The sequence below is a fragment of the Protopterus annectens genome, chromosome 10.part0 (assembly GCF_019279795.1).
Source record: "Protopterus annectens isolate FY-2018-M chromosome 10.part0, PAN1.0, whole genome shotgun sequence".
NCBI classification, from domain to species: Eukaryota; Metazoa; Chordata; order Ceratodontiformes; family Protopteridae; genus Protopterus; species Protopterus annectens.
The window spans coordinates 1,051,058-1,065,409 of record NC_056744.1 but is presented as its reverse complement, the minus strand read 5'-3'; the positions used below and the strand labels follow the sequence as shown (position 1 = coordinate 1,065,409).

Sequence of the window (14,352 nt, the reverse complement as noted above, 5' to 3'; positions counted from 1 at the left end):
TAGTTTGGCCTTCGCCTTTGCATAAATATTGCACTGTATCACATATCTTTTTCTTTCCCATGTAAATGTTTCTTTTTATAACTTTCAAAAATCTCTAGGTTTTATTTATATTTTTGTACTTCTGTTTCTTCTTCTTTTTCCAAGTGGCCCAAAGTTTTTGTCTATGTAATGTTTTTCATGAATCTGTTGTATTACTGAACATAAATCTGCATCCTCACCCTGAACCTGGCCTAACCCCATTGTAGGAATGTTTCCATGTCTTGAGGATTCTACACCATCATTTTTTCCGTTCTTGGCAATGGTGACCATACAAAGGTTGGGGACTTTTTTTTATCCTAGGACTTGTGCACCCAGCTATCCTTTTTTATTTTTTAACTTGCCTTTGTCCATGATGTGTACTATGTAAAATACAATGTATATATCAGTGTTATCTTGGTGAGATTTTGAGAAAATAGGGCCCAGCACTTGATGGTACTCACCAAGATTTGAGGACAAATTCAGTTCCAACAATACTACTTTTCTTGCTGATTTAATCATCTCTCCATTCAGACCTCCCATTGACATGAAGCATGGATTCAGAAACTCCTTTTTACCATTTTAACAGTATGGATTACTGTAAGCTGACAGGTGGTCTTTTCATAGACATGACAAGTGCCTTTGAAACTGTAAATTATAAGGTTTTATATACAGTTAGTAAATTTAATCTTTATTCAACAAGTGTAAGGTGGTTTGAAAGTTATCTACAAAGTTGAACATTACCAGTACTAACCGTCTAACCAAGGTACCGTTACCACAGGGCTTTGTGTTCAGGCTTTTTTTGCTCTCATTATTAATGACATTTCCATAGACCTACCACAAATGAATACTGTCATGTATGTTGATGACCTCTTACTGTTAGAATCAAGTAAATACACCACCACTCTGCTTCAAAAAATTCAGTCCTGGTTAACAAGACTCTGGCAATTGAAAAGATGACAGTATTCTGCTTATTAATCCGAGAAAATTAAATATAATAGTCTTCTGCACCCACACAAACTACCAAAACACTGCATCTAACAATGACTGACATATCTAGGGAAGGTGCACAACTTCTGGTGCTCCCTAAGGGCTAGATTAGAAAAAAATGGGATACGAAAAGGGTACACTATCATGGGAGATGGCTATATTACAAGTTAACATAAACAAATTATCAAAAATTCTAAAGCAGGTATTCATCACAGTATGTACACTCATAAAGTTGTACATTACAAAAAATTGGTTAATCACATCCCCTCTCACATGGGAAGATTTTAGCAACTTAGCAATTAAGTATATTCGTTCCCACAAATTAATATACTCAACCACTAAAAAGAATACTACCACAATTACTGGCAATGCCTGCTTGATATAATTCTTAAGTACTAACACCTAGTATCTTTAGATTAGTATTTTGTCTGATCCCTAATTGCATTACATCTCTCAAGTTAAGCACTATAGTTCTTATAATGGGTTATGTGGTAATGGCTCTTCATTAGTATCACCCCAATCTATTGACCAATTCCTAACCTGTCTTCCTAATTTCTAAGTGATATCTGATTTTACCTGCCTTTATGTATCTATTGTAATAGTTGGCTAAAAACATGACTTCTAGTGTAAATTGTATGCATAATTTGTATATAGTTAGCTTGTAGTAGTGAAGTTTTTCCTTTTTCTTTGTTTTTACTTCATAGATGTAACATGTCTGTGTCTTATTGTGTTCTTGTGTGTGTTTATTATTGAAAAATGCAATAAAGAAATTTTTGAAGAAAAAAAATATCTAGGGATAATTTTGGACTCTTGTTTCTCATTAACAAACTATACAGATAGTGTTAACCCCTTTAAACACCTAAAGCTATGCTACAAGCTATCTCATCTCTTTACTCCAGCCACTCACAAAGCTATAGCTAGAAATGTACTTAGCCTAAAAAACTCAATAGAGAATCCCTCCCTCTCTTTCTCTCTGTCTCTCTCTAATAGCTCTTCACTTTACAGCAGTTTATAAATTTGTGTTTGTGCTAAACAAAATCTGTAGATTTGCACTACTTGCAAAACCACAGCCATCTGCAACTCTGCTATAGAGTAAAAAGATATGCAAATAATTAAAATCTGACCTTGTTCTTTTTTAAATGCAAACTACAAATTAAAGAAGCAAGCTTACCTGTCTGAAAGACAGTCAAGGAGACAGAGGGCCTAACCTTCCTTAGACCACTTTAAGACAGCCACAGGTGAAGGAACATTTGTAAAATCAGCTCCAGTAACCTGAAATAAACTCCCAAGTGAAGTGGGGGAGAAAAGACTGGGAAACATTCAAATTAAAGAACTACTACTGCAGGATCCCAGATGGTTTTACTTCAGTACTTTGAAGAGAATGTGTAGGAAGAACAGTTAACCTTTACACACCAAACCTCATGTACTTATGATGATGGCAGTCTTTATTACACATTACCTGCTCTGGATGTATTGTCACATTATTTGTCTTGTATGTATCACTGTCTCTATGCATTTTTACATTATTTAACTTACACGTACCACAAATGGTCTTATTTTTAGGAATATATTTCCTGTTTGTAAAGTGTATGTAGTTTTGTTTTCTGAGAGTAAAAAGACAGTTTTAGTGTACATATTTAGTTTTTTTTGTTGAGTATTTTTATTAAAGTAAAAGGTCTGGGAAGTATGACATGGATTCAAACAAATATGAGCAGCAGCAGCTATGTACAGCAGTTTGCCAGATATTTATGCACTAGTATAAGTTCCAAGATGGAATAGCGTTCATCATAATTGTGATGCATATGTGGGACTGATGACTTTTTTTATCAGAATGGCTGTTTTATCAGTATTAACATAAAACAGAAGTGGATGTACAGGTGCAGACGAAAAGCAGAGTATTGAATTATATTGAGTATATATGAGATATTGAAATGAAGGACTCGGAATTATTTGCAGGGGTTGACAAAGGTTGAAGTAGAGAACAAGAAAAGGAGCAACTGCAGAGTGCCAAAGGAAAAATAATGGGAGTATCTGTACAATATGCATGAATTTAGAGATTTGACTGCAAGAGCACTCATCCTTCTGTGAAGACTAAATAAAGAAGTTTTTAGGAAAAATTGCACCGGTTGCCTTACTACTCTGGAGAGAAGGTGTAGATAAGCCATCTATGCATCAGATTTGTTTGTTTCCCAAACTCTTTAATTTGGTCACATTAGGGCTAATAATATAATAATTGATCATGGGATTTGTATACAGATCTATTACCAAAATACGGAGTAGGTTATTTCAAGCACAAAAAGGGAAATTGGCTAGGCTTAAAATTGCCTGCAAGGGCAGTTAGTCTAGTAACTTCCTTTGAGAGATTACACACCAAAATGTTTTATTAACCAGTGAAACTTACTTCTAACTGTATTATGAACAGGAAAAAAAAATCTATGCAGGTTTAAAACTTTACCTGATAATTCACAGGGTTGATTCTAAATTTGAATGATACTGCTTAAAAGCATTATGTATGTTGTATATCCTTGATTTCTGTAATCCTCGGTTGTGAGTGCTCTTCATGATTTTAGTGATTATCTCATATTTATGCAGAGGTGTATAAGGTGACATGCCTTGGAGCAGTATGGTATGCAGCATGATATTGCTTAACACACGTTTAATGTAACATTTACGTATGCCATTGATATTTCATTACATTGGATATTGCTTTGTTTCAGGTGCTGTAAAGCAGTCTGTAGGGTTGTTGAAGTTAGAGAAAATGGAAGAATGAGTTTTTCTCTCTCAATTTTCTCTGCCATCCAAGTCTGTGACCTTGATGGTAGGTTATATGTATATAGGGATCGTAGTCAGAGAAGAGAGTCCCCATATCTGGGAGTGCAGGAGAGGGCATAGCCCCCCCCCCCTGTAGAACTTGTTATTTAATAGTATTTTGTTATGTTTTGTATTCTCTTATTGCCAGTTGGTGTTACGCTCTAACTTAATTTGTAACTTTTTTCTTGACTAATTGGTATTTCGTTACAAGTCTTAAATGCCTTTCTGCATTGAGTTTGCCAGATAATGGCTGAATAAAACAAATTGATTAAAATTTGTTTGAGTTATGGGTGCTACTGTCACAGTAAATTTGCAATAGAGTGTAGTGCAATAGTATAGATGCTGGAGTCTGTATATCAGATTTCTTCAGAATTTTTCCCAGGTTAGTAAGCGCCACATTGTGTAGAATTTGTTGTACTTTTTGGTTTTTAAATTACCTGACTATTTGGATAGTGTTAACAAATTGCTGTCTCACTGAATAGTTTGTATAGTGTAAAGGTGGAGCAGAGTGTATAGGAGTCTTATTTCTGACATATTTGCCTGGCTGATCTCTCCCATTTATTTAAAGATCAGTTTATGCTGCAGTCTGACTCACATGGCTTGTATCTAGAAATGGCATAGGAGATGCATCCAAATGAATTCTTGGTCATTTGATTTTAGACCCCATAGATGCAACTGTGAGTTGAATACATGCTATTGCTTTACTGAAAAAAAAACTGGAGCATTGCCCTTGCTTAAAAACACATTGCAGCTGTTGTGTAATTCTAGGATTGCCTTTTCTTCCACTCAAATTTGGCATGTGGAAAAAATAGTCCGACTCAGCCTTTCACTTTCTTTCCAGGTTCACAGAAGGTGTGTAAGTGTATTTTGTTTTCTACACAGGGTTAAAAATATTGCAGTTGTTGCTTTGAGATGGAAGCACTTTAATTTCTTTGTTTTCTGTTAAATTTGTTTCCTAGAAGTCATTTGATGCTCACCCGAGAAAGGAAAGCCAGGTACGACAGCTTGCTTGGGTAGGGGATGGTGTTTGGGTCTCCATTCGTCTGGACTCAACTCTGCGTCTGTATCATGCACACACCTACCAGCACTTACAGGATGTGGACATTGAACCTTATGTTAGCAAAATGTTGGGTAAGGCCTAAATATCTGTACTTAAGAGTTTTGTGAAAAAAAATATTTGTTTTCACTTACGATAGCATTTTTGCTTAGCTCAAGCAGATTTTACTGCATCCTTATCTTAGCTTTATTGTAATTGTTGGATTAAATCAGCTTTACTTCAGACTGCATTTCTCTTCAGTTAGCCAAGGATTTACATTCAAAGTGTCTTGTTGCAGTGAAAATGACAAGTGTTTTAAAGTGCCCATTATGGGGATCAAAAGAAGAGACTGACATGTAGCCTGGGGCATCATCAGAAGGCTAAAGTAGTGGAGGGTAGTCAGTAGTCATGCCTTCCTTCTGAGTTAACCCTTTATTGAGATGATTCCATCCCACCCACCTTCAGTCGTAGCACTTCCTCCAGCTTCTTGTAGGGCCCATTTGTGCTGTTTTCTCCCCAAAACTGATTTAGTTGTTTACATTGCAAGAAACAATCAAGAAAATCTTTAATAATACATGAATAAACATGATGGTGTTTGTAAAAATGTGATCATCTTAATTGTTTTAGTCATGCATAAAGTCAGAGGGTCTTCATCCTTGTGGATTCCTGCAGACTTTGCTTCTTAGTTGGGATAGCTGTTAGTTGAGTGAGAGTATAAAGATGACTGAGTTTAGAAGAGGTATTAGCTTGGGTGGAGTGTTTTAGGGAGTTACAGGTAGTCCATTTAGTCATGTATTATTATGATTTCCTAGGTTAGATTGCCTGAGTTTGATTAGTGACTTTGATGACAGGTGTAGCAGCAGGGAAGAATGGCATGCCTGTCATGAGAGAGAGGGATGGCACTGGGCCCTGTTTAGTTGACTCTGATGGACGGCTGTGACTCAAAAGACTTAGGGGCTGGACTTGGAGGCAATGTGAATGGAATTACCTCTCTGCGGTGGGGAGGGGGTGTTGGGCATGCATTCATACTAACCCTTCCATTGCTTCCCACTCTTCACACAAATGTACGTGCGTATCAGTACAGGGGGTTGGGATATAGGCCATGTAGAAGTGCAATATGATGGCTCCACTTGGCCCATTCCAGTGCACAGTGTGCCAATATGTTTTCTGTCCAGAGCACTGGCATAGAGTATGGCCAAACGCCATGTATGGGGTGTAATCTTCCTAACTGAAGCCCTTCATCATGTGCATCTTTCCAGGAGGACCTGCTTGGATGTGCAGTAGACTGTGGTGGAACATTGGGTGCAAACCTAGGGTTCTGAAATTGGCAATGGTGGGAGAAAAATAGCAAAATAATAGTAATAACTGCCTTCCAGTTTCTGGAAATGGTTAATTTTTCTTTGCCAAGCTTGGAGGACTGTTGTCATGGAGAAAGAGACCATTCAGCTGCTGAAAGCAAGGGCACATCCTGGAGTTTTCTACATACTCTTCCGTACATTTTCCCACTTCACAATCCCTTATATGAAGAAGTATCTGAAGTGTTTGCAGGGATCTAATGGAATTAGTGCATTTCTGTAAAAGGATGGGGATTTTGTTCATGGTCTTTCTCCCTCCCCAAAAAAGCAGGAAGTGATTTTCCAGTTCTGGGTATTCAAATCCTGAGCTTTTGAGTATCATTACAGACAGCTCAACATATTTTCATGGCAGTGTACAAGTATATTACATTATCCTGGAGAAAAGGCAATTATTTCTGCTCCATTGATGTGAAAGCATCACCCCCCCCCCCCACCCGAAGTTCCTATGAGTCATTGTTTGTTGTCTTCAATTCAAGACCTTACCTTTTAGAGTGATATCTCATTTTCATAAATTGGCAAAATGTATTCTGTTATGTTCTGCAGATAAATGGTACCAATGTCTGCATGATTTTTTGCTCATGGCCCACCTCCCAAAATGAGCTAGATTCCTATAGATAGGATGCGGCTGATATTTCAGCCTGCAGGTTTTAGTTACCAACCAAAAGAAAAAAAAAGAATGAACAAGCAGCACAACTGAGCTAAAACTTGTAATTTACTAAAAATGTCAGACCAAATAACACAGAAACACACAATTAAGTAAAACTTTTATAATGAAATCAGCAAACACTGTTAGCAATAAAATGCCAATGTTCTTTGTGTTTCTCTGTTGCAGTCATCATATTTGGGTTATCCCTGCCAGGGTAGCCCTTGGCCGGCCCAAATACCAGAGACTTAGTATTTCTGCGTCAGTTGCTGTTGCTTGAGGACTGACATCAGGTAGTCAGTGGTATAAAGTAAGGGCAGCCGACGCCATTACTGCAGTCTTTCTTGCCGTGGAGCCCAAAGCAGAAGCAGTCTGCTTGAGTATTGGTCGGCCGCTGCCCAAGTTTTCATTTCCGAATTGAAGTTGAAGTCTTCTAAAGCTAAGTACCCCGTTGGGGATCTTTTTTTCTTGCACTAACCAATGTCAGAAAAAGTTAATTTTCTCACGCGTGGAAAGCAAATACCATACCAAGACTTCCACTCATACTGCGTCACTTGTCTAGGCCCAGATAATGACGTCCCCCATTGTCGCTTCTGTGCTTTAACGCCAGAACTATCCATCGTCAGGCCCTTACTGTAGCCAGATATTTTCGTTTGCAGTCCTCGAATTCTGATATAGCTTCGGTAAGCCATCCGACAGCAGATCTACCAAAAAAAAGTAAAGATAAAAACATCGCACAGGTCCAAACCTGCCGACGATGCATCCGTTAAGCTATTCGTCAGTCCTCTGGTACTCAGTGAGGTGCTTTCATATAGCCCCTGATGCCCGCTTCAAGTTGATTTGCTGGCCACTACTTAGACTCTTTTGGAGTCTGGTATGCCGCAAAATTCTTCTTCGTCTAAGGATCCTGCGGTTATCTCTACCTTAGATGGGTCCGGAGCCACTGAGCAGGCACCGGCTTCCGAAGAAGTTCTCACCTCCGAATCTTGACACAAACCAACGTCTTCTTTCGTGACTACCGTTCTTTCGAAAACAACCAAGTTCGGCAGGCCCAGGGTTCAAACCACACCCAAGAAACCAACTACCCACTCCCAGCTGCCTGCTACCTTGCCTCAGTCTCAAATGCTTAAAATGGCTGAAGACATTATCATGCTGATCAGGGGAAGCCAAGCTACCCCCTCCAAAAGGAAAAGAGATCTGTCCCCAGTAGTTTTGTCTGAACAAGAGTCAGATGAATCTGATGCATCTGACTATTAAGACATGCAACCCCTCTCCACTTATGAAGATTCTGATGCAGAGGGATCCATTCCTTCAGCCTCCCCCCCCAGAGGATATTTCCTTTGGGGAAACCCTGCATACTTTAAGGGAGCATTTTCAGTGGGAGAGTCAGGACTACCCTCAGTCTAAAAAGAGACTCAGGGAATTCCTAGATCTTCCTCATCACTGACCCTTGGCCATCCCCCCAGTCCTGGATGTGGTGGATGATGTTTTCCTTGAATCCAGCTTGACTCTTGATGCCCTACCTCCTGCTCCCAGAAAACCAGACAGGTACTACAGAGTCCCTGACTCGCACAAATATCTTTTTAAAAATCCAATAGCTGACCCTGAGGTCATTTCTCAAGGGCCAAAAGGGATTAAAGCAACTTCTGCTAGGAATCCCACCCCCCTCAGACAGGGATTCCTGAGCATTGGACAGATGGGGTAAAAAAGTATACACCTCAGCTACTCTTGCTATCAGTGCACTAAATTGTCAGTTCCATATGCTTAAATATCAGCAACATACCTTGGAACTCCTTAAACAAAAAAATGTCTTCCTTTCCTGCTTGGGCAGAATCTAAAGATTTACAAGATTTAATGCATTCTGCAAGTCAAGTAACTAAACATACTTTGCACGGTGGTTTTGATGCCCTAGAAGCTTCCTGTAGGGCAGCAGTCACTGGATCTGTCATTAGAAGACATGCATGGCTTAAGGAACAACCCCTGCCAGACCATGTCAAATCTAAATTGTTGGATGCCCCCTTGCACAAAGATAACTTATTTGGCACTAAGGCAGAAGAGGTCTTAAAAAAAGATGGAAGAAAAAGCAATATCTATGCAAACAGTTAGATTTCTTAGAGGTCCATCTCCCTAGGTTCATCAGGCATTTTCCCTTTAAGCACTGGTCCTTTCCTGCTCCAAGTAAGCAGGCCCAGCCTAGGCCCAGTGGAAACAGACCCCCCCCCCAGACAGCAGCCCCAGGGAATGCAGAAATCTGAGCAGTGGACTACCTCCACTTCAAAACCAGGCAGTTCTAAACCACCCCCTTATAGTAAGAACTCACAAAGACTCACCTCCTCCTGACCTCCCCTCTGCCCACCTTCACTTACCCCTAGGAGGAAAACTCTCCTTTCACTCAAGCACCTGGGCCAGCATTACCAAGGATCAATGGGTTCTGAACATTGTGTCTCAGGGACCAATGGGTTCTGAACATTGTGTCTCAGGGATACAAATTCTCCTTCCACACCCTTCCAACCCCAAAAGGGTTCCCAGATCTACCGCCAAATCAGCGGGCAGAGGTTCAAAAGCATATCCAGTCCCTGCACTCTCTCAGAGCAGTAGAGCATGTTCCTGCAGAACAGATAGGCCAAGGCTTCTACTCCAGACTTTTTCTGGTGCCCAGAAAAGAGGTCATCTGGCACCCCATCCTTGATCTAGCCATTCTAAACACCTTCCTGGTGAACCCAAAATTTAAAATGCTCACCCTTCAGCAGCTGCTACCCATGCTCTCCAAGGACACTTGGCTAGCCACCCTGGATCTAAAAGAGGCCTCCCTCCACATTCCTGTCAGGGAATCATGCAGAAAATACCTCCGCTTTAGGGCAGGATCTCAGTACTTTCAGTTCTCTGCACTTCCCTTTGGCTTGTTTACTGCTCCCAGAATTTTCACAAAATGCCTGGCTCTGGCCATTGCCTTTTGCAGACAAAGAAATATTCAAATTTACCTTTACTTAGATGACTGCCTTATTCAGGCAGACGGCCAGGAAAGGCTGCTCAAGCACCTGGCCTTTGTAAAGAGACTACTAACCTTCCTAGGGTACATAATCAACGAAAAGAAATCAAAACAGGTACCCACCCAAAGGATAATCTTCCTAGGAGCAAGTCTGGACACAGCATCCCAGACGGCATACCTTACACCAGAGAAACAAATTTTCCTGTCAGCCTACCTCTCTCAACTGGCCACCAGGCCCCAACTTTCTGCAAGGAAAATCCTGCAAGCCCTGGGGTTCATGGCCTGTTGCTGCATACTCCTCATTCCATATGCAGACTGCATATGAGAAAACTTCAGTGGCACCTAAAGAGCCTTTGGTGTCAACACTCTCAAGACCTGGAAACTCTTCTACCTATTATTCTTTGCCTCAGAAAGGAATTTCTTTGGTGGGCAACAGCATGCTCCCACAACAAGGGACTGCCCTTCTCCCCACCCCCCACCGCCCAGGTCCTCACCACAGACTCATCAGATTACGCTTGGGTGCACACCTGGACGGCAGGTCCATACAGGGCCAATGGAGCCCACAGCAAATCCCCCTGCACATCAGTCAAAAAGATGATGGCTGTGCAGCACGCCTTGATATCTTTCAAACCCCTTCTCTCTCCGCGGGTTCTCCTAATCAAAACAGGCAACACCACTGTGTTGTGGTACATTAACAAGAAGGGAGGGACTCAATCCTACCCTCTGTACAGGCTGGCCTTGACCCTTTGGCTCACAGCCTCTACCATGCAATTACACCTGTTAGCACAATACCTACCAGGCTCTCTCAACTCCCTGGCAGACCAGTTAAGCAGAAACCTTCTTCACCCACATGAGTGGCAGCTCAACAGAAGTACCTTCACCCTAATAACTCAAAAATGGCCAACCCAAAGGTCAACCTTTTTGCCTTCCGTACCAACCATCAGATCAGCAAATTTTGCATCAGGGAGCATCACTTCATGGCTTGGAAAGTGGATGCCCTGTCCTTTCCCTGGGTCAGCCTCTCAGTCTGTGCCTTTCTTCCCCTACCTCTCATACCCAGGGTACTGCTCAATATAAGGAAGGAAAAAACAAGGACCATTCTTATAGCTCCAAGACTGGCCCCGACAGCACTGGGTACCCCTTGTTTACGCAGCCTGTCCCAGCTGCCTCCATGGTATCTTCCTCAAATTCCAAACCTCCTAACCCAAAGGGAAGGGGAATTCATGTATCTCCAATTGTAGACACTGAATTTGGCAGCTTGGCTTATTCCCTAACCCCGAACCAGTCTGCCATCATCAGTAAAGAGGTTCTGGATGTTATCCGTGAGGCTAGATGCCCTAGCACCAGACAGTCTTATGCAGATAAATGGAAAAGGTTCTGCACCTGGATCTAGGCTAAGGGGGCCAATACGGCGTACCCCTCCATCCCTCTCATCCTGGATTACTTAGCTGACCTACTACACAGTGGTGTCTTTCTTCTCTATAAAAAATCATGCCTCTATTTCTGCTCATTTTCCCACTGAGCAAGCCCCTTTTTCTCACACCCTTTGATCCAACAGTTCCTCAGAGGGGCTAGCAACTTGAGGCCCCCCCAGAAGGGCACTAACACCAGCTTTGGGACCTTAACTTTGTCTTGGAAAAGCTCACCCTGCCTCATTTCGAACCAGCTTCTTCTGCAGAGCTAAAATTTCTCTCCTGGAAGACGGCCTTACTTCTGGCTATCACTTCAGCCAGAAGAGCCATTGAGCTGCAAGCACTCATGGCTGTGGAACCCTTCATCTTCCATGCAGACCAGGTATTCCTCAGAACTAACCTATTCTTCATGGCTCTCAACCAGTCCATTCATTTGCCCACCTTCTTTCCTAATCCCCAGAACAAGGGGGGGATAGGATTCTTCACTCTCTAGATGTGCACAGACAGCTGAAATACTACCTGGGCAGGACTAAATCCTTCAGAAAGTCTGATCAGTTGCTGGTTAGCTTTGCTTTAGGGGCAGAAGGCAAAGCCATCTCCAAGCAAACCATTTCCAAATGGATAGCACAATGCATCCATTTCTGCTGCAAACAGCATGGTAAGCCTCCCCCCAAGAGGGTCAGGGCACACTCCAGCAGAGCAGCCTCCACCTCTGCAGCTTTCCTCAGAGGAGTCCCCACCAGGGACATCCTGGAGGCTGCCATCTGGATATCTGTTCACACTTTTACCGAGCAGTACCACCTGCCTCTCTTAGGTTCATAGGTTCATACTAGGCTATCTGCCCTGGGGCATTTATAAGCCTAGCCCGATTGCGTTTGGCTTACGCCACCCCTTGATTTGAGTATATTGTGCCCTTTTTAAAGTTTAGTTTACTGTGCTTCTGTCTAATAGTGACACGGAAGTAATCCCCGGGACAAACCTACGATTCCCCATCCACTCATCAAGAGTCAGTGAGGTGCTCTGCCTAACATGAATTGGAATTCTATTCCAGAGCGAAGGGAGCCTCTGGGTTATGAATCTGTCCCTCCAGCATGTTCTATTTATTTCTGTGCTGAGGTTCAAGTCCCTCGAGTGCGTGGCTCTAAGGGATTTAGATTTACTGAGGTGGAGCATGTCCATTAATTCTGGGTTGGACATAGCTTTATATGTCAGGCATAGATCGCCTTGAAGTAGGCGGTATGCAACTGAGTAGAGCTGGAGTTTTTTTAACCGAGCAGCGTATGGCATCTGTTTGAGTCCCTTGATCCTCCTGGTGAGGTACTTTTGGGCTCTTTCTAATTGCTGTAGGTGTCGGGTAAGGTACATCCCAAAGGGGGCATTGTATTCTATGATGGGCCTGATGAGGGATGAATAAAGGGGCACGATTACCTCTCTTGATCTAGATGTGAATCTTTTCATGATGAGGTGGGCTATGTAGAAGGTCTTTCTAACCACTTTGGCAATGTGGTTGTCAAAGGAGAGATTGCTATCAACTTGGGTCCCCAGATCCCTAATTACTTTCTCTGTACTTAATGGGTTACCACCTATGTGGTAATTTGTGGGCACATTGTTTTTGCCAAGGGGTATGAGTATAGACTTTTTGGCATTTAGCTTTAGACCATGGCTCTGGCACCAGTTATCCGTCTATGCGAGACCTTTTTGAAGGATGTTTGTGTCAGCTGGAGAGTCGATTATGGCGCCCAGTTTGCAGTCATCTGCGAACTTGGTGAGCCATAGTCCTCCCACGTTGGCCTGTACCTCAGAAAAGTAAATACCGAACAAGAGAGGTTCCAGGACAGAACCTTGTGGGATGCCACTTGTGACTGGTTTCGAGTCTGACATGGCTCCAGCAACTCTGACTCTGTGGGTTCTGTCTTTGAGCCAGTTTGCGACCCATCTTGTAACATAGGGGTTTATATTTAGGCTGGATAGCTTATCTATGATGCCCGAGTGGGGTATTGTGTCAAATGCCTTTGCGAGGTCCTGATAGGCTGTGTGGACTACCTTCCCTTCATCTATGGCCTTGGTGACTGTTTCGAAGAAGTCGATCAGGTTCAAAAGGCAGGATCTGCCCTTGACGAAGCCAGATTGAGTAGGATCTAGTGTCTGTAGGTCCCCAATGTCTTTGTTTATGAGTTCCATGATGATCCTCTCCATAGCCTTGCAGACTAGGCTAGTCAGGCTTATGGGGGCGATAGTTTCCAGGGTCCGCAGAGGCGCCACCTTTGTGGAGTGGGGACCACTGTTGCTGTGCACCATTCTTTGGGCACATATCCTGCAGTGAGGCTGAGATTGTACAGCAGTTTTACTTGAGGGATTGGTTCTTCTTGGAGTTCATGTAGGACGCACCCCGGGACGCCATCTGGTCCCATGGAAGCAGTGTTTTTTGCTTTGGAGAGGGCGGCCTTCACCAGAGCATCAGAGATGTTTGGGAGGCTGCACTCTGCCGGGATAGATACTTGCTCTTTGGGGGGGGGGGGGGCTGGAGAAGTTTGTACTGAACTTGTCTGCCAGGATATTGGTGATGTCTGTGGGTTCAGTGTATTTTTTGTCGCTTAGAATCAACTCAGAACAAGTCTGGGAGTTGCATCCCAGGTTCCTAACATAGCTGAAAAAAGCCTTATGATTGTCTTTAGTGTCCTGTGCAATTTTTCTCTCGAAGCTGGCCTTGGAGGATTTAATGAGGGATCGTAATTTTTTGCTAGCACTGATCAGAGATGCCTTCCCTTTTAGGGATTTTGCTCTATCATGTAGTAGCTTCCTCCTTCTGTTGTACAGTTTATTTATGGCTGGGGTCCACCAGACTGGACGCCTGCCTTTGGATGATTGGGTCTTCATTTTGTTTGGGATAAGCATGATCCATGCATTCCTGGAGATGTTCGTAGAATGCGTTTATATAGGATTCTGCAGTTTGGGCCGTAGTTTCCACTGGCCCTGGGGCCTTGAAGGATTCCACTTCGGTTTTGAGAAGTGTGAAGTTCGCTTTTGAGAAGTTTTTCACTGTGGTTTTCTGGGCTAGGGGTGGGGTCGGGATGTGGATATCCAGTGAAATTAATTTATGG

General features: G+C 42.5%; 1 protein-coding gene across 1 annotated transcript in view; it reads left to right on the top strand.

The window, feature by feature from the left end:
* Positions 1-14,352, top strand: part of SPAG9 (sperm associated antigen 9) — a 2,484,778-nt gene that overhangs the window by 2,189,055 nt on the left and 281,371 nt on the right. The window contains exon 25 of the mRNA XM_044084932.1: positions 4,776-4,947. Coding sequence (XP_043940867.1) covers positions 4,776-4,947 — 172 coding nt within the window. The remainder of the gene's footprint in view (positions 1-4,775; positions 4,948-14,352) is intronic.